This window comes from Phyllostomus discolor, chromosome 11, assembly GCF_004126475.2.
Source record: "Phyllostomus discolor isolate MPI-MPIP mPhyDis1 chromosome 11, mPhyDis1.pri.v3, whole genome shotgun sequence".
Classification (NCBI taxonomy): domain Eukaryota; kingdom Metazoa; phylum Chordata; class Mammalia; order Chiroptera; family Phyllostomidae; genus Phyllostomus; species Phyllostomus discolor.
Genome location: NC_040913.2, coordinates 72117789 through 72138454, shown reverse-complemented (window position 1 = coordinate 72138454; position 20666 = coordinate 72117789). Strand labels below are relative to the sequence as shown.

At 46.0% G+C, this 20666-nt stretch overlaps 2 protein-coding genes across 4 annotated transcripts in view; both read left to right on the top strand.

Annotated features, from left to right (window-relative positions):
* The window catches only part of PLEKHA2 (pleckstrin homology domain containing A2), a 72855-nt gene extending 62888 nt beyond the window's left edge, over positions 1–9967 (top strand). For all 3 annotated transcript variants that reach the window (XM_028527048.2, XM_028527047.1, XM_036011580.1), the window contains 2 exons: positions 5356–5433; positions 6080–9967. In XM_028527048.2, coding sequence (XP_028382849.1) covers positions 5356–5433; positions 6080–6442 — 441 coding nt within the window. In that variant the 3' untranslated portion in view covers positions 6443–9967. The remainder of the gene's footprint in view (positions 1–5355; positions 5434–6079) is intronic.
* Positions 9968–10190: 223 nt separating this feature from the next.
* On the top strand, positions 10191–19763 carry HTRA4 (HtrA serine peptidase 4). The gene is given in 9 exon segments (XM_036011579.1): positions 10191–10765; positions 11297–11405; positions 12109–12313; positions 13139–13333; positions 13774–13806; positions 15416–15530; positions 15953–16010; positions 16423–16518; positions 19519–19763. Coding segments are annotated over 9 exon segments (1452 nt in total). The 5' UTR covers positions 10191–10290; the 3' UTR covers positions 19685–19763.
* The last annotated feature ends 903 nt before the right edge of the window (positions 19764–20666 follow it).

Below are 20666 nucleotides of genomic sequence, written 5' to 3'. Positions count from 1 at the left end.
GATATGTTTTTAGGGGGAAAAGGAATATTTTAATAGCGTTTTCAGATAATTGTGGATACTCTTTTTTGATTCTATACCAAAACTTGGCAAACGGTAGTTTCTTCATATTTAGATGCAATGTGAAATTAGAAGCCAATAATAATAAAGTTTAATACTCTTCCATTAAAATCCATTGGTCAGTTTGGCACTTCAAATGAATCCTTTTACAAATGCATGATTTCTTAACTGCGTGCTTAAGTCATTTGGAAAATCATGAGATATGCAGATTTTCCAAATGTTGACCTATTTTATTACATAATATTTTACAAAGTCACATTTGTTAATATCACCACCAGTATCACCAAGAAAATCTTCAAGTATAGAACACTGTCACATTCATGGAGGTAAATATACATTACCTGAAATTCTGATTTTTGCTTTGAAATATCAGATTTCATCATTTACAAGAAAGTACTTTCATGATCTTCCTGCCAAACAGGCTCATTTCATTAAGTTTTGGGAAAGAGTTTTTGCCGTGTACCTAAACCTGAAGAAGTTTGACGGGCAGTTTGTCAGTCGTTTGCTCCAAGTACAAAGCATGCGTCATGTAAGAAGTGAGAGAATATAATGGCTGCTCATTCAGTGTGGTGCCAGCGGTTCTACCACCATGCCAGAGTGGCGTTCTGATCGGCTTCCTAAGGTGTTATGCTCAGTGCCTCTGCTTCAGAGAACCATTTATGCTCAATATCTAGGTAAGCTAGACCGTAGAGCTGGGCAGCTATGCAGAGAAAAGAAGCTCCGTGGGCAGAAGAGAGAGACTTGGGCAACAGAATGGGGCTGGATTCTAGTTACTTGGGTGTTGTTACCTTCTCTGTCACGTTTACCTCACAGGTCACATGTATGTATAATTTGTACCCTGTGGTCTCTCACACTGTAGCATTTCCTTTGTGTTAATTAAATCCACCATTTCTGGCCACTTTGCTATCCTAGCCACAATGGTAATCAATTTATGGGCAGCACATGACTGAATTCTCAGCAGTTTCTGAGGTCATCTGCGCTTTACAGATGAGGAAATGGAGTGTCGGAAGGTGAATTGTTTGAGGTCATAAACCTGGTGAGCTGTGGGAGGGGTTCGAGGCACCAGATGCCGGGACAAGGCCTACTCATTCGTGCTGTTGACAAGCAGCCTGGTGCAGAACCCGAGATGTAGAGGGTAGTCTGATGTGGCGTCGGGAAGACCACCTTGGGGGAACCAGGGGTCCTGGCAGATGGGCCATGGCGACAGAGATGCAGGACCTGGCAGTAGTCAGCCACCTAAGCTTTTGATGTCAGCCAGCTCCTCGGCAGGTGCAGTTCTCACTTCTGAGCAAGGGTTCACAATGAGACTTTCGTCTTTGGAGTACAAGGCAAGCGAGGCTCACCATTTTCTTATTTCCCAATCATGGAAGGTCAAGGATATTAGGCAGCTTATCAAGAGGAGGATTAGTTACTAGAAATAAGAAGTGTAATGCGGGCCGGTTTTGGTGACTTGGCTTGAGCCCAGATGTCAACGCTGGAGGGCTGTCAGGACAGGAGTGACACTAAGAAGGCTCACACGTGGAGAGCCAAGTGCCGAACTAGAACTTTTGGATACTTACCGTTTCAACTTAGACTACGAGGTGCATGACACCCCTCAGAACGAGGTCGTGTATGTAACCTCAGCAGTCAGGTGGCAGAGCTGTGTCTAAAGAAGGTCTGGTGCTTGGGGAGAGGGCAGGGATGGGAATGAAGAAGTAGATACTGGAAACCTTTTACTGATGGCCTCTAGAGTTCCTTGCTTCGAACCATTGCATGCTGGGCTCATAGTAGATATTCATGAAGAGCTCACTGGACTGCAATAACAAAACAAAACAAAACAGACTGCAGTGACTCATTTTAATGCCCTTTGTTCCCCTCACCTCAAAAACTGCCCTGTTTCTTTTGAACCAGGCACCAGAAACGAATGCACACGTTTCAGCGCCAGGGAAAGATGAAGGCGTGAGCGTGGCACGCCTTTTCGGTTGTCTGCTGGGAGCCTTTTACAGTCGCAGTGACTCACCGTGGGGTGGGTGGACTTCAGCTCGGTTTCTTTCCTCTGGTTCATGAAGCTACCTTTGGGATATGGCTTTAAGGTGTTTCTCAGTTCTTTTTTTTTTTTTTTTAAGATTTTATTTATTTATTTTTAGAGAGGGAAGGGAGGGAGAAAGAGAGAGAGAGAGAAACATCAATTGCAGTTGCTGGGGGTCATGGCCTGCAACCCAGGCATGTGCCCTGACTGGGAATCGAACCTGCGATGCTTTGGTTCGCAGCCCTCGCTCAATCCACTGAGCTACGCCAGCCAGGGCTTCTCAGTTCTTGATAAATGCTAAGCCCAGGCTTTTCATAAAAGTTAGATAGATAGACACATATACCAGTTTTTTGCATACCATCTTTGAGGTTTCATGGAATTTTTGTTGCCAGTGGATCTCATTCTTAAAATCACTGGTAGAGATTGTAATAATCTCGATTATCTCAATTGATCTTGATGATCTAATTTGATCTCGATGAAATAACAATCTGTTTCTTCTCATGTGGGATCAGTTACAGTACCCACTTTTCTGTTTGAATAACATTATTAAATAACTTTTATTAAACATTAAAATAATATTTCCTGATGTTTATTATTGCCACCATTAACATGGTTGGGTTAACTACCTAGATTATCTGACAGAAAAAGGTCCTTAAACAGAACTAGAAAATTAGGGAGGAAATATAATCAGCAAACAATTTCCATCTCTATTAATTACTAAATGTTTTAAAAAGGAGATTTGATTCTTTTGCCTATTAATTAGCAAAGATTTTAAAAAATTGTAGTATGTAGTTCTAGCAAGTGTACATGTAAAAAAAATAATATATTGTTGTAAATGAGATTTTCATGTATCGTTGGCCAGAAACGTTTCTGGCCAAATGTAAGATCCAGCCCTGGCTGGCATAGCTCAGTGGATTGAGCGCAGGCTGCGAACCAGGCATCGCAGGTTTGATTCCCAGTCAGGGCACATGCCTAGGTTGCAGGCCATAGCCCTCAGCAACCACACATTGATGTTTCTCTCTCTCTCTCTCTCTCTCTCTCTCTCTCTTTCTCCCTGACTTCCCTCTCTAAAAATAAATAAATAAAATATTTAAAAAAAAAAGTAAGATCCAGAAAGGAATGCATACTCTTGAATCTGGTGGTCTCCCTGGGGGTTGAAACTCTTAAATATGAAAACCCTTTATGCACAAAGGTGTGAACAGTAGCATTGTTTATAATTGGAAGAGAGTTGGAAACAATCTAAACATGCTTTAGAGGATTTTTGTGCTTGAGTCCCCAGATGTTAAATCAGGGGATTCCTAGATTTCTGTGACTCAGTGATTCCTTGCTAAGTGGAGGCTGGGGTATGTTGAGAGTTTGTTGGTCAGGTCTCAAAGGACAATTAGGTGGTGGCCTTTGGCTTCTGGCTGTAACATTCGACTTGGGGGCAGTGTTTTGCTAGGGTGATGGAAGGAGTGGAAGTAGCGTAACAGCGCTGGAAACTAATTATTGGGTTGTCATCGTGGGGGTCCCTTAGGTGATGTGGGGGACCTCTGTCTCTCCCTCGGCTCCCCTCTCTGTTTTTCCCTCTATCTTGTAACATTTTCCCTGTCAAATCGCATCTGCTTCCCTAGAAGGAAAATCTCTAAGAAATGCTTTCCCATTACCTCCATCTCATTCCAGTTCAAAATAACCCTTCTTCCCGCCCCCAAATATGTTATTTTATTTGATCCTGATAATGTGATCATTTACATAGGAATTATCTACAGATTGAGGGGAAAAAGTCTCAGGGAGAGGGCAGTGCACATACTTATAATGTTGGCATTTAAGGCTTCATCTAGATCCTTCATACGTAGTCATAATAATGATATGACTAATACTTACAAAGCCCTTTCTATGTATCACACACTGTTCAAACTGCTTTACCTGCAAAAGTTTACTTAATTCTCCTAATAGTTCTACTTGTAGGCAGGCTAGCTCTGATATTAGTAAAATACATTCTAGAAGAACTTTGGAGATCTTGCCCTGGTTATTTTTTTGGACTGGGGGTGGATTTGTCTTCTTCTTGGGGAACCACCGGGTTGTCAGATAACTGAAAAAAGTCCGGAAGAGACAGGGTTCGGGCGCGGGCACATTTGCAGCTCTAGCGTGTGAGAGAGGTGTTCCCCTTGGGCACTTGTTGCCACACGCTTTTGACCCAGCGTGCAGGGCGTGAAACTGTTTCCCTTGCAAATTTCTCCTGCACACATCTAACCAAGGGAGATTTGTTTGGGGTGACAGAAAGGGACAGGGATGCCTGATCATGTATTATTTTGCTATAATGCAAAGAGAAAAAATCATTTGGGGGGGATGGGGAAAGTGAGGGGCACATGTGCAGAATTTTGCAGTTTGCACATACCTGTGCACGGGCATGCAGATGCATGCTTGTGAACTTGGGTGGAACTATTTGGGGAGGGCGCAGGGGGACAGAGAGAGGTTAATACATATGAATTTCTGGAGGTCAAGGATTCAGCCTCGGTCCCACCTCTGTGCCCGCACCCCAGTAAATGTATGCTGGTCCACCTAACTCACCCTCTCTAAGGCTGGAAAGCATTGGTAACTCCCAGGACTCCCCCTGGTGGCTTTTCTTCCTTTCTTCTCAGAGCCGCTGCTGCCCCCTTCTGGGCTTGGTAGGTATTTCTGGGGGAAATACTTTTTAACAGTGGTCAGGGTCCTACATGTTGATGAGCTTAGTGCACCAAGTCTCACGACTCTGAGGCCTGGATGGAGAGTCCAGACAGACCCAGCTAGCTCGTGCTTTGAGAGAAGACCTGCTGGGAGATAATACACATCTGGGAGACTTTGTAGAGGATTTGGCTTTAATGGGACTGGAGTTGAAAATAGGATTATTCTGTTCAGATACCTGTAGTAGAAAGATGACAGCGTTGGGATGTAGGAGAATTGGTATGTAGACCAGCCATAGGGCCTCATTTTCATTTTCTACCAAACCGGACCAGGCCAGTTGTGTTCCAGAGCGGGCGAGAGACTTCGGCAGGGGCTGGGCCTCCCGGCTCCGCTCTCCCTCCTGACCTCCCCCAGGACACGTTGCAGAGCAGGCTCTACTTTGGGCCATTTTATTTGTGAAGTATCAAATATTATTTTTGCAGGGGAAAAAATGTTCTCAAAAGTCTGAAGCCACTGGACTAGATGATCTCTGGGATTCTTCCAGCTCTAATGATGTGATTTGATGAATTTAGAATTGAGTCAGAGACTTGAACGCTGAAATCACAGTGCCCAAAATGTCTATGTTAAGTGCTGTGGGTGTTTTGCAGGCGGACAGTCCAGAAGACATGCACAGCTGGATTAAGGAGATCAGGGCAGCTGTCCAGGCCCTCAAGTGCCACCCCAGAGTAAGTCACTTCCTTTCGGTTGCATGGTCACTGTCAGCTTAGCGATGACTGCCCCGAAGCCTGCAGGCTTTATTTGGTGACGCAGGCAGGCAGCCTGGTCCCAGCCGAAGCCCAGGCTGTCTTGTTTTTCTCTTTTGACTGACTTGGGCACACATTTTTTTAAAAAGATTTTATTTATTTATTTATTTTTAGAGAGGGAAGGGAGGGAGAGAGAGAGAGAGAGAGAAACATCAATGTGCGGTTGCTGGGGGCTGTGGCCTGCAACCCAGGTATGTGGCCTGACTGGGAATCGAACCTGCAACACTTGGGTTCGCAGCCCTCGCTCAATCCACTGAGCTACGCCAGCCAGGGCTTGGGCACACATTTTTATTTTTTATTCTTTATTGTCAGAGGAGGTGAGGCAGGGCTGGGCCGAGAAACAGTTTCCCATGTGTTGTGCATGTACACCTCCCTGCCAGGCAGACCCTGACGAGTCTGGCGTGAATCCCATTGGACCTATTAGGTTTCCGTAGACAAGTATCTCCGGACCTGTGAGGTGGTGAACCTGGGTGCTTTTCTAGGGGCCTTGGGACGTTGATAAACAATGATAAACATTGTCAGGAAAGTCCTTACTTTCCTTTATTTTTCTTCCTTTTTATTTTTGCAGGATCTATCCTTTTCTCGATCCATTTCTTTGACTCGCCCTGGAAGCTCCAGCCTCTCCAGTGGGCCCAACTCTGTCTTCTGCAGAGGGCGGCCGCCTGTGGAGGAGAAGAAGGCCCTCTGCAAAGCCCCCTCTGTGGCCTCCTCCTGGCAACCCTGGACGCCCGTCCCCCAGGCCAGAGAGAAGCTCCACCTGGCTGAAGAGACTCCTGAGGACTCTATGTTCACGTCTCGACTTGGGGAGAGCAATACATCTGGGGTGTTGCCCAGCTCCCGGATAAGGCACCGATCAGAACCCCAACACCCCAAGGAGAAACCATTTATGTTCAACCTCGATGATGAGAACATACGGACTTCTGATGTGTGATGAGGCATAGTGCGCTGGGAGGGAGGGGTGGGAAGGACTCAAGAGGAGGAGGCCGTGACTCAGTTTCCCTACCTGTTGGAGGATAGTCAGAAGTCTTTATGCCACTCATATTCCTGTGGATGCTATGTGGGAGGGGCCCATCCAGCTGGCTTTTATACAAAAAAATCAGTGCAGGGTATTTAATTTGGGAAAATCACTAGGTTCGACCTGTAGGCATGCTCAGTGGAGAGCAGGTGGACTCTTGTTCGACTGTTGCAAGGTCACCCTAGTGAGAGGAGGTTGGAATTCCAATCTCGTCCCCAACTAAGTTTTATTTGCTTGTCCTTGTTTTAGCTCCTTCCCTTTGTTGTCAGGACAGGCACAGAATCTTAGGCCAGTGATCTGGTTTTATCCTATTCCTGTTTTTTGGCCAAAGTTTGACTGTGAAGTAGAAGGGTGGCAACTAACCCACCTGAAAGGAGGGAGGAGTGGGGGATGAGCCAGGCTCCACTTGACCAGGGTTCCTTTTGAGGGGAGGTGTGACAATCTGGGGGCTGGCAGGTGACCCTCGGAATGCCTGCCAGGGCAGATCCCCTGGGAACCCCGCAGGGGGAGACATAGAGACCTCTTGTAAGGAAAGGGGAATGATTCACTTAATGCAGCAGCCAGTTTTGAGAATTACTCCGTTCTTGTTCAGATGTGCTTTGACCCCAGATACTGTCGGTGTGAGGGACAGACCTGCCCAACCTGGTTTCTGTGTCCGGCCCCCAGGGATGGGCTTATCAGTGTTAAATGTTGTGAGGACTGAGAACAGAGCAGACATTTCTCTTGATGTAGTGTTATGTTGGGATGTGTGGAAGGTTGATATGTATGTGATAATTCACTTGTGTGATAGATCACATCTCTGTTTTAGAGTTTTAGATTTGCTTTGAAATAGGTGCTGGGAAGAGATGGATTAGAGTTCACCAAGCTAAGCTTTTTGGATCCATGTTTTCCAGACATAAGGAAGGGTCTGTTTTAGCAGGGACAGGTTGTCTTGAATCCTTGCCTCACAGCTCTTTTTCAACAGGCCAATATTAGTCTAAGTTTCAGTGCTGTAATAACGTATACCCTGGCAGGTTGCTTTCTTTTTATTCTTTGTGTTGCCCTTTGAATGAAACCTTGTGTATTTGCATGATCCGACCTTGTACTCTGATGCGGTTCCATGTAGTTAAGAGCAGAGAGATGCAAAGATCATCTCGATAGGTATTTATATTTTTAATAAAATAGAAACTGCATAGAAACATTGATTTAGAGGCTATGCATCACCGACTAGAGATTTCCTAGGTAGAAGAGCATAGGTGGCATTTCCCACCCAAATTTCAGGGTGTGCCTTCTCTCATTTGACAAAAGGATACTATTTCTGGGGTTCCTGGGAGGATTCGTCTGTCCAACTTACATGGTGAACTGCGACCGGGAACTTATCAGGGTCCCCTAAAGGGAGAGAAAACATAACTCATTTCTGTCTATAACTTTTATCAGCTAGATCAACTAATTATATCTTTAAATTAAAAAATAATGACTAGCAGAAGAGGCTAAGAGAAGCTTTTTCACCCAAGAAGCTTTTTCCCTCCTTATGTCCAAACCAAACGAAGAAGCAAAAAGATGTGACCAGAGAATTCTTAGTGACTTGAGGGAAATCTTAGGGTTTTTTTTTCCCGGAACTGCAGCTTCCTGGAAGTCAGCATCAGATTGAAAATGATTCTTGACCGCACTGTGTCGAAGCTGCCCTTCGCTGGCACTGTGTGGCCCCCCGGTCCTGGTATCAAAAAGGACATTTGCTACTGCATCCATCTCTCTCTCCCCCACCCCCTCTCTCCTTTCTGCAGACTCTTGTGTGCTTTTGTCCTCAGAAATCCTCGTTTTGGGAATTATTTATTTGTGAGTAGTCAGGGTTACCGCATACTTCAAGTAGCCTGCTTTCAAGATGTCATTCCAAATTCTCAAAGCTCCTTGTCTCAGGTTTCTTATTCCAGTTTTCCTCCAGAAAATTGTTTGGCTAGATCAAAGAAAGTGCACAGTGAGTGATACTGAATTAATGAAAATAAATTGGGGACTCTTGAGATCTCTAAACATTCCCTATCTCATGACGAGTTTCAGTTATAAAAGTCTTTTGGTGTTTAAATGATAAAAATCTACCCATCTCTCTTTTAAAAATTAAACTCTGTTAGATTACTACTGCTAAAAGAATTGGCCATCAAGTAAGCTAATAATGTTTCTTATTCAGGAAGGTCTATTTTGAGAATGTGTTAAATTAAACATACTTATAAATCCAGATTGTATTGTCATGATAGAGGGAAAAACAAGGACTCTAGCTGGCAACTACTTGGGAGTTTCAAGTCAGAACATTGTTAGTGTAGTTCCAACACTAGAGAAACGGAATTATCTTCAGATGAAGCCTGAAAGCGCTCTCATTCCCAAACCTTATTTCAGAACTCCTTTTGTGTCCATATTTCTTACCTTCTGGCCAGTTTCACATCACAGCCTTCTGATGCCATTATACATGTGAGCCAAAGATGTATGTATGACTGAAGTGTTTGGTTTTAAATGTATAAAATGGAACCAATTGGAAAAAATAGGGTGAGGATGCACTATAGGTTAGTAGTTAAGTTCATAGGCTCTGGAATAAATCCGAGTTTAAAAAAAAAGAACTGAGAAAGGTACTGCATTTTCTTTGTGGAATAAAAAAAACCTCTGAGTTGTGCTGTTTTTCATAAGGCTTTTGGCGGGGTTGTGACTCACTGTGTGTAGCAGCATTCCAAGTGGTCTTCCCAATAGCTGAACTACTCACCGTCCACTGTTATGCAAAGCTTAAGGGTTTGCTATCTCAAGTCAGCTGACGGTTGCTAAACACAATTGGGCCTTTTGCACACTGTGAGGCATCATAAACATACATTGACTAGAGTGACCTCAGGTCAAAATGTTGGAATTACACATCTGTTTCTGGGCAGGATGCTGGAAGACTCCCATGAGAAACAGCAAATGTAAGGTCCAGCTTTGGAGTTCACTTGAAGCAAAAGTTTTTTTCCTCTTCCTGAGCATAACTGCTCTGACGTAGGTTAAAAGGACCCAATAAAAAACCAGCAGGTTCAGTAGTTGAGCAGTGGGATTTGAGGTTTGTTTTCACTGTGAACCAGATAAACAGGCATATGTTTGTGAAAATGTTTTGGAAATGGAGTTTCCCAAGTCAGCTGTGTTTAAAAATGTTGAACGTGCCAGAAATAGGCAGGTTTACTAAACCTTTTTATCAAGGTCACTTTTCGCCTTATTCCCGTGGAGCTGTTTGACCCTTCCCCTGCTGCTTGGGCCGGTGCGGCATGATTCCGTGTTTGAACCAGTCCGTGTGTCCGCTGTGAAATGCGCTCGCGCCGTAAGCCCTGAGCTGAGTGCATGGAAACTGTTACGCTTCTCATTTTATGTGATCTCTGAATTGGTATGTAGCAAAAAATAATTTTCTAAAACTGTTTTGTTGCTTGTTTTGTAATAAAACCATGTGAAATACTGAAATGCGGTGTGTTTTCCTAACGCTGACCTTGGGTGGGTGGTCGCTCTTGTCAGTCTGCCCCTATTGGTGTCACGGACTTCACGAAGTAGGTCCCTGCTCAGGGTAGGGCTGGGCTCCTCGGCCAGGGGGTGGGGGTGGCCCTCGGCGAGACACGGGTGGTGGGAAGATGTGTGGGTGTGTGTGCCGAGAGGTCTGCCAGGCTCTGCCCCTTAAACCGGAGACTGGTGGAGGCGGCACCCTAGCCGGGGCAGAGTGTTGGTCATTTAAGAGTGGTTGAGGTTCCAGAGTAAAGCAATTGGAAGAGTGGAAGGAAGAAGGGAGCAGGATGACTAGACCATTGCTTCGACGAGCTGGGCTCGGACAGTTCCTCCTGCTGTGGCTGCTGCTGCCCCCGGTGCCCGTTGCCAGGGTGGAGGCTCGGAGGACGTGGCGCTCTCCGTTCTGCCCCGCGGTCTGCGAGCCCATGCGCTGTCCCCCGCTGCCCAGCTGCTCCGCGGGGCCGGTAATGGACGGCTGCGGCTGCTGCCGCGTGTGCGCTGCGGCCGAGGGCGAGGTCTGCGGTGGGGCGCTCAGCCGGCCTTGTGCCCCGGGGCTGCAGTGCGGTGCGCCCTTCAGCCTCCAGCGCCGAGGTGGCACCCGGTTGGGCACCTGCGGCTGCCCCGAGACTGGGGCGGCTGTGTGCGGCAGCGACGGGCGCACCTACCCCAGCCTGTGCGCGCTCCGCGCTGAGAACCGCGTCGCGCGCCGCCGTGGGGCACTCCCGGCCCTGCCGGTGCAGAAGGGAGACTGTCAGGATCCAGGTAAGTGTCGGGGCTCCGGGCTCTGAGGGCACTTTTGGAACTTTCTAAGGGAATGTATTTCAATCACGCAGCTCGCCGGGGATTCTACTCTTCTCCATTGGCCTTAGGGATTCCACTCGTTCCTGATTCTATTCCCCTTTTAGGTTTAGGTGTCTCTGTCTACCATTTCCTTTGTATTTTTCCCCCAGTTTCCTCCCCACACCTGTTAAAGGCCATCTTCCGTTTTCCTCCCTCCCTCCCTCCCTTCCCTTTTTCCTCTTTTCTTTTTCTCTCTCTCTTTCCTCCCTCCCTCTCTCCCTTCCCCTCCTTCCCTCCTTCCTTTCCTTACCGGGATGAGGGGCCTGGTTCCCTCAAGCCCTGTGTCCTTATGGGATCGCAGGGAAAAACACTGATGGGGGAGACTGAAGGGCAGAAGTGGAGGGAAGGTGGAGGGAGACGCAGGGGAGAGACTGAGAGATTTGAGATGGTACCCCTGAGAGGGTCAAGAGGCGAGGGTCCCGTTGTCCCCAAGAATGGAGCATTTTTTCACAGGGACCAGAAGCGCAGGCTGGCTCAGGAGCAAGTACAACTTCATCGCAGAGGTGGTTGAGAAGGTGGCGCCATCTGTGGTTCACTTGCTGCTGTTTCGCAGGTAAAGGAGGTAGGAGGAGGTCATCCGCTAGCTACCCGCTGATTTTCCACTCCCGGCCCGCATTAAGCATCAGGTAGTGGTAAAAATCGTGAGACTCAAACAGGTGCAATTACCTGGTCAAGGTCATTGAAGGGATAAGGATTCTGACTTCCAAATCTGAGAGCTCCTACGCACTTTAGATGGCTGGGAGTTTTCTCTCCCCCACCTCCCACAGACCAAATTAAACATCAGGAGCAAGAGCTAGAGAGCATCTGGACGGTCTTGCTCAGCCCCCTCACTGCCGTGGAAGGAAATCCCCTGCCACAAGGCCAGTTGGTAGTGGAACCGAAACAGGAAACAGGCTTCCTGGACTCCGTCCCTGCCTGGGTCCTCCCGATTTGGCACTAGGTCCTGATTTGGCACTAGGTCTGCTTTTGCCCACAGTATTGTGGTTAGGGGGTTAGGTGAGGTTAGGCCTCTTTGAAGGTTGCTGCTCTGACCCACTCTGAAGAAGGGTGAGTCCCTGGAAAAGGAGAGTTGGAGTCAGTCCTCCGTGGCCACTGAACCTGCAAAGTCCAGCTATACATGGAGAACATGAAAACACAGGCAGGGCAAAGTAAAATGTATGAGAAAACTGTGCTGCAGGTGTGTTCGATAAACGTGAGGTTCCCAGACTGCGGTGGGTGCCCTCGCTGCCCTGCCCTCTGCTTATGCTGTTGTCTTGCTGAGACAGGTCCCCTCTCGGCGGGGAGGAGATTCCTGCATCCAGTGGCTCTGGGTTCATCGTGTCTGAGGATGGGCTCATTGTTACCAATGCGCATGTCCTCACCAACCGGCAGCGAATCCAGGCAGAGCTTCAGAGTGGGGCCCAGTACAAAGCCACTGTCAAGGACGTTGACCATAAATTGGACCTTGCACTGATTAAGATTGAGCCAAATGTGAGTATGCGCGGGCTAAATCAGAGCCTGGGTATTGGGGGATTTTCATCAATTTGCTCATATTTCCTTCCCCACCCCATTTTTACCCATGCCACATCTTTTCACCGGGTGTATGCTGTTTTCTAATTTCCTTCTTTTCTGTCGTTTTTACTCTCTCTTTTGTTTGTTTTCTTCCATGCCAGTAGTACACTCATAACAATTTCTATTAACTATAAAGCAGTCTTTTTTCTTCTTCTTCACCACCTTCTTCAACAGATACTGCTTCTGGGAAATTTATTTACCTTAGAGTACTCTCTGAGTGTATCACGAATGATCACAATGATTTCAGAGCTGCTAAGGGATACTTTGAGGTCCTGTTCTATCAAGGGTGGTCTGCTCAGTAGCGGCATTGACATTGTTTAAGCAACCTTTACAAACACAGAATCTCGGATCCCAGCCAGCTCTACTGAGTTAGAATCTGATTTTCCTCAGGCTCCCTAGGTGACTCGTTTGAGAGGAGCTGCTCTGGGTGATCTTATTTATTTATTTATTTATTTGGTGGCCAATTAACTCTGTAAACTTTTGAGCTGGACCGGTGCTAAGCAAATTGCTAATGTCGGTTCATGTTCATCAGTTACTTCACTTGTGGTTTATTTATAGTAATTTCTACAAAGCAATATTTTTAGATTTTAGAGATGATCCCAATCATCTTGAGAGGTGAGAGTTGGGGGGTATTCTTGGATTATAAATGCCCAAAGACAAACTGTGTCGTACATGTGTTGCACACAAACACTGCTTGATTCTCTTCTTGGTTTGTCCTCCCCATCCCTCCTTGCCCTTGTGCAGGCTGACCTTCCTGTACTGCTGCTGGGAAGGTCATCCGACCTGCGGGCTGGAGAGTTCGTGGTGGCCCTGGGCAGCCCATTTTCTCTGCAGAACACAGTAACCGCAGGGATTGTCAGCACTACACAGCGAGAGGGAAGAGAACTAGGGCTGAAGGATTCAGACATGGACTATATCCAGACCGATGCCATAATTAACGTAAGTCACTTGGGAGGGCCATTGTGAGCCCGTAAGATATTGGAAGTGCGATGGGGAGAACAGTTCAGAGTGCCTTCTTTTCCTTTTGGCCTTTTGGCGATGTCCTGAGCTCAGTTAGATCCTTATGAGAGGGATTGGAATGCCTTGAAGTTAAGAGTTCAGCCTGTTTGGTATGATAACTGGCGTCCATGATGTTGGGTGGTCTGTTAGGGTCTGTCAGAGGGCTCACCCGGCTGCAGGCAGTGGGGGTCCTTCTGCTGTCATTCTTTACATGCAGTGACTTCAGTATTGATGATGACGGGGGCAGTGGGGGACAACTCTGCCTGCCTTGGGGGTACAGGGGCTTGCTAGAGCAGGCTGCTTTCAGTAAACCTGTTTAGGAACCATGAATAGTTGACAAGGAGAAAAGTACTGATGGCTTTTTCAAATTCTGTCTTCAGCACGGGAATTCTGGGGGCCCTCTGGTGAACTTGGTAAGTGGCTGCTTTCCTTGCTGCCTCATGTCTCTTCCTTTTAAAGACTTCATAAATTCCATGGTGCACACTGATCCAAGTGTAGAAATCTGTGCTATGATGCTTTGCTATGACCGCATCTTACGCCAGCGGTTAGGAGAATCTCAGATCTGCAGTGGATTTGTCATCCTGGCATGTGGTCTCACCCAACAGAGAGCATCAGGATTTACTCATACTTTATTTACATCTCTTCAGCATGCTTTTTGTGTTTGTTGGGTAGTTAACAAAGTCCTGGGTACTAGCCCAGATCTATGTCAAACGGCCAACTGTACTGTGTAATGTACGTCCTTGAAGACCCCCTGCTGTCTCCTGTGAAGGACTGTCTCTCATTCCAAAATGCTGACTTAAGGATGTGATGTGTCCAGGTTTCTAGTCTTGATCCTCTTAGATGACAGAAATGCCACAGAGCAAATCCACTGCTCTGTCACATATTTAACTCTTACATTTTATTCAGTCTCCGTAGCGGAAATGCCAGCACTCCTCGTTGCCCAGACGCGTGTGGAAACACGAGAGGGCAGTGCTGTTTGGCACAGCCTGGGGTCATGTGATCATGCTCTCTGGGTTTCTGAGCCGATCGGCTCTGGTTCATCTTCACATATTGCACTTGCTTGTAGGAGGATGAACTGTGCGTGAAGTTGTGGAGCACTTTTACTCGTAACTCGTAAGAAGGCACGCAAGTTTTTGTGCCTTCTTTCTCCAGTACACAATGAGTTCCCTGGACCAGGGGTCACATGCAGAATTTCCGGCCACCCTCCAGACCTACTGAATTACAATCTGTATTCTTACAGGATTAAACATTTCATCAAATAATATGATTTTTTAAATCCTTCCTGTCACCTAATAAAGGCTACAGGATGATGACGTGCACGAAGAGGAAAGTATTTCTCACTTCATAGCTTTGGTTTAGTAGAGCTTTGTTCCCAAAGTCAATTTACCAATTCTTCTGAATAATTTCACTGAAGTGTTGCTAAAAACCTAGCAGCTTTTTGTCTTTGCCATGTTTAGTTTTAGCTTCATTTAAAGAATGAAAAGGCAAATACCTTATTTTTTTGAACTATAAGACACATCCCCTCCTCCCCCCCAATTTGGGAGGAATCATGGTTGTTAATGCTGCTGTTGAGTTCTGTTTACATTTACATTGGTGAAATATTATGTTAATTATGTTATTAAATATTTCACATTAAACGTTTTTTGCTTCAAAAAAATTTTTTTCCCATTTTCCTCCTCTAAAACCTAGGTGCGTCTTATGGCCCGAAAAATACGGTACTCCTTGCCCTCTTGTTTGGGTAAAATAACAAACTGTGGCTCACATTCAAAATCAGTGTCATTTGGCGAGGGAAAAGTGAGCCCAAGATTTAAAAAAAAATTCCTCAGCAGGAGTTTGCACATGTAGGTCCCCTCTGCTCCCCTACCACCCTCTTCGCCCTCTAAGGTAATGCCCACTGATCTCGATGAAGAAGCACACCTTTCCTAGCCCTTCTGTGCTCTGACCGAAGCCACTAGCTTCACTCCTCGCTGTTGGTTCAGTTTGCACAACTGGGTGACTGCACGGTATGTCCTCCCTTGCCAGGATGGTGATGTGATTGGCATAAATACACTGAAGGTGACTGCAGGGATCTCCTTTGCAATTCCCTCAGATCGAATTCGACAGTTCTTGGCAGATTTCCATGAGCGCCAGTTGAAAGGTAAGGGGGGTGAGGACGACTTCTTCTTCTTGTGTGTGTGTGTGTGTGTGGGTGGGTGTGTTTTCCAGGAGCCCTCAATCTACTGCGGAGACAGCTCTGTGGCATACCAAGTCACTGGTGCCCGCTTCCCATCATGGGGTTCGGGCGGGAATGTGGGCTTCAGGCACAAAACCGGGCATGAACTGTACCCAGGAATATGTTGATTGAACTCTGGTGGATAGGAAGCCTGAGGGGTAGAAGTGGGGAGGTGGGTGGGAGGAGTGTCTGTATTAATGACAAAGGTTCTCTGAGGCACATATTTACAGCTGACAGCCTGAGAAGGCAGCTATGACGGTAAAAATCTGTGACTCCAGTGTCTTTGAAGACCTGCTGACAGAGGAGAAGTTTTGTTGATGCTAACACAGTACACTTCTCCTTTCCAGGAAAGACTCTTTCACAGAAGAAATATCTGGGTCTGCGGATGCTGCCCCTCACTTTGAAGTAAGCATGGGTTTGAATATGCCTGGGTTTTCTTTTTCTTTCTCAGAAGCAAAAGCCATAGCTGGGAAGTCTTGACAGGGAAATGAAGTGTCTGGATTACGGCTGGGTGCCCTTGGGGGACCCTGTTTATCACGGGGCACAGGTCTGCCTTGGCCTGCACCAGCGTTCTCTGTCCTTTCAGTCATTTCATTCACTGTGCCTGTATCTTATAACGTCCAGGTGTTCCAAGCTTTCGGTAGGGGATCAGAGCACCCCCAGGGAAGAGTAAGTGTGACTCACTTGGTGGAAATCTCTCTGGCTCCTTGGGGGAACAAGCAGAATATTTACTGAGCTTCGAAGGCTTTGCCCAGGCCTCATATCAGTTCACTGTGCTTCTTATTCTTAATGGAAAAACTCTTCTTACTGTTTGCAGCCTTCTTCAGGAAATGAAAAGGCAAGATCCGAACTTCCCTGCTGTGAGCTCTGGGGTCTTTGTGTATGAGGTGATTCAAGGAACCGCGGCCGAAAGGTAAGAGCAGTTCAGTCCTCGCTAGCTGTGTGCCGTGGGACAGGTGTGCAGGGCCCAGACGTGCAGGGCCCAGATGTGGGCCGTCCAGCTCGGGGGTCCCCGACCACGTGTGGCCGTTGAACACTTGAGATGTGGCTGGTGTGACCGATGGGCTGAATTTTAAATTTTATTTAATTTTACTTAATTTAAATAAAGAAGCCAGAAGCATGTGAAGTATTTTTCCATTGAACGCACTTGGCTTTTTGGTGGGGGGGGCAGGGAAGGTGGGACACGGGGAGGACTGCCGTTCACTGTAGTCATTGCACGGTATGAGACGCTGTCATTCTGTGCTGTTTCTAGTGGATTGCAAACACTTAGAACAGAGTGTAAAATACATACCAAGGATTAGTAAAATATGACATGTTAAAATTACATTTTAGATCTGTTGAGTTAAATAAGTTATAATTTTAAAAATTAGTTTCATCTGTTTAAAACTTTTTGAAAAAAATCTGTGGTTCCCAGAAAATTAAAAATTAGATATAACATATGTGGATTCCCTTACATTTCTACTGGATAGTAATGCTGATTTAGACTCATGTACTGTAAGGGCTTTTGTTTTTGGAAGTGGTTCTCTGTAGCCCGGGAACGTGTGATATAAGCTAACAGCCTCAGTTTAAATTAATTTTGTTAGGATCCCCAAGTCTACCCTTTCAATACCTCAGTTATTAAGAATCAGAAGAATCTAAAGAATCTAAGAACATGTTTTAGATACCTTAAAATACTTTTTTCTTTGAACTCTGGAGGACAGTATTAGAGGGCAGCATCAATTAAACAAACAAAAAAGGAATACATAAAGTGAATGACGCAGAGGTTAGAGTAGATACTGCTCTCCAAAGGTCTTGCAGCTGACTTGACTGTTGTTTTGAACATTTATACTAACTACTGAGGGAAGAGGTGGCTAGTCCAACCATTATTCTCCTGGCTTTCTCAAACTTTGTCAGTATCTCTCTGTCACTGTATCTCTCGGTCAGTGTTTTAAGAGTTCAATAATGTTTAAATTACGGCAACTCTCTCAGTAGAGGGCAAGAAACTCTAGGGTACTACCTGTCCAGAATAGCTAAGTGTTAGGTCTCATGTTACTAAATTTGGCTTGTCACAGGCTTTTCTAGACTTTCTTGGTCTCCTCCCTCCCCCGTATTTTTAACTTCTGGTTCAAGGCCAGGGCTATCTCAGCTCTCCAGGTCCTTGCTGCTCAGGACATGGTCTCTAGACCAGCTGCCTTAGCATCAGTTGGAGCATTTTAGAAATGCAGAATGACAGACTCACCACTGAATCAGAAACTGCATTCTGAACAAGATCTCCATAATGCGATGCACAATAAATGTGGGAATTACTGCTTGCTTGATGTTACTGCTAACCCAGAAATCTGTTCCGGCTCCATCCACTTGTATCTAAGACTAATGACAATAATTATAGTAATAACAGCTGGCATTTATTATCCATTTACTTTATGTCAGGTACCATTTTAAGTGTTCTATATGCTGGGTTTGAGCCCACCGTAGTCTTGCGATATAGCCATTATGTTACAGAGGAAGCAGCTGTGGTATAGAGAGGTTAATTGTGAGAGTTACACAGATAGCGAGGAGGTGGAACCTGACTTTACCCCTGTGCTATCCTGCTTTTGTGGCTGCTCTTCTTGCTTCTGAAAGGCAGATGTTGAGTGGCAAGGAAGTGGGTTTTTAAGTCTGAGACCAGGGATCAAATCCTACTTCAGCCTCTTACAAGCTGTGGGACATTTATCCTGTCTGAGCCCCACTTCCTCATACTTGGTGCATAGTTTGCACTCGGTAACAATTTGCAGGTTTCTTTGTTCTCCACTCCCAGAACTACCCTGAATAAGCTCCTTCTTTGTGCCGTGTCCCAGTCCTCTCCCTGAACTAACCTTGTTCTAAAGGCTTTCCATGCTTTTAGATCTACCTACCCATAAACTGTTCTTCACATCCTGTTGCTTTAAATTTCTCCTGTTTTTTTTTTTAAAGATTTTATTTATTTGGGTTTCCCTTGGGTTTCCCATTTCTCTTAAAGGATATCTCCCAAAGTCATTTAAAATAATGACTATTAATTAATGACTATGTCCTTTGTCCAGCCTATTTTTGACTTTCAGACAAATCGAAAGCATGGCTGTAATTTATTCCAGTGTTGGAGGTGGTTTTTCTTTCTAGAATATACTTTTTTTTTTTTAAGATTTTATTTATTCACTTTTAGAGAGGGAAGGGAGGGAGAAAGAGAAAGAGAAACATCAATGTGCAGTTGCTGGGGGTCATGGCCTGCAACCCAGGCATGTACCCTGACTGGGAATTGAACCTGCAACGCTTTGGTTCGCAGCCCATGCTCAATTCACTGAGCTATGCCAGCCGGGGCTAGAATATACATTTTAAGTGAAGCAAATTTGTAGGAGACTCAATAAATTATCTCAACTCTGGTCCAGAACTAGAGTCTTAAATATTTAGACTTGGAAGGGTGACTGGTTTTTTACTTACTGGGAGCAGAGGTTTTCATAGTGTAGCTCAACATACTCTTGTTCCATAAACTCTGGGTGAAGATGGGGCATGTGGGCTGACCAGAGTAGCTGTCTGGGGAAAATTATATTGTTTGGACTTCTTATGTTTGCTCCTAAGACTGGGCGTATGCTTGAGGTTAACAGGGGTCAGAGATTAATAGAAATTAAAAGCTAAACTCCTTACTCCAAACCAAATCCAATATATAGGAGGAGTAAACTTCTTACATGCGATTCTGGTAGAATATTAATTTTATAAAGTTAAATACATTGTGTCCTCCAGGTGATATCACAGCAGAGCTTAGAACAATCCTCACATTTGAAAGGATGGAGGCTATTTCTGGTTTCTTGGTTGGTATGTTTACTGCCAGCAAAACAGTAGTGCCCTAGGAGACAGACATTACATTCTGGCTGGGGACAAGTAACACTTTCAGACTTTCACCATCCTTTCTCCCTTCTCCCAGCTCTGGGTTGAGAGACCACGATGTGATTGTCAGCATAAACGGGCATCCTGTTACCACCACGACCGATGTCGTCGAAGCTGTTAAGGACAATGATTCCCTTTCCGTCACGGTTCGTCGGGGAAGACGCTCTTTGGTCCTGACAGTCACACCTGAAATAATTGATTAAGTATCTTGCTACAAAGAGAAATTATCTAACAAAACCAAGGCTATATTACCTGGTTTGTATTGAAGATGTGCCAAAGATGGCAAGCGGTTTTAGGATCTCACTCTTATACAGGAAAATGAACGCTTATACACACATACAGGTTCAGGGACCATTAGGCTGGGGCCGGTACTGCTGCTAAGAGGCCTTACTGAGCCAGTGGAAGGACATAGTGCCAGGAAGTCTGGGAAGCTGATAACATTTTATTTAAAGATAGGAACAACGGAAAAACAGCCAGTTTCTAATTTAACCTTGACAGAAGGACACTTAGTATTTGAAAACTTCTCTATAGCCACAAACTGGATATAATACACACACCCACACACACAGTGGTGGTCCCACAATGTATCCAGACCTGCCTCCTGGGTCTGACAGTTTGGGCTGAAGTCTGGGTATCCCCTGCATCGCCTGGCCCTCCCTGGGCCGGGCAGTGGGGTGCCTCCCCTTCTAAAAGCAGTGTGGTGCAGACCGCAGGAGCCGCAGGCCCCTGTCCTCCTGTCCACTACTCACCAGCCTGGAAGAAGCTGAGTCCTAACTGCAGGAACCAGCTGGGAAGCTAGAGACCTAATTTTCCAAAAAAGAGGAGTTTCCAGAACTCTGCAGAGGGACCCGAGGTCCTCCCCTGATATGCCTTGGCCACGGAGATCCGTGCTCCACCACTCTGGCCTTGTCCCCGGCTATCACACTCGTCTTCAAAGCAGCTGGCCACTGCTGAAATGAGTGACAGTGGCATGGACAGTGGGAGCCAGGTGCTCCTTCTCTTTGTCCTGCTGGACCCAGAGGGAGCCCAGGCAGTGGTGGGGCACCACCTTCCAGTAAAGCTCCTGGGAAGAAGGGGAGTGTCATCTGGCCCTGTCATACCCAGGAGCTCAGCATCCACAGTCACCCCCTTTCCTAGTCCCAGGGAGGGTCCCCAGTCAGAGCTGGAGTCAGGAAGCTGAAGAAC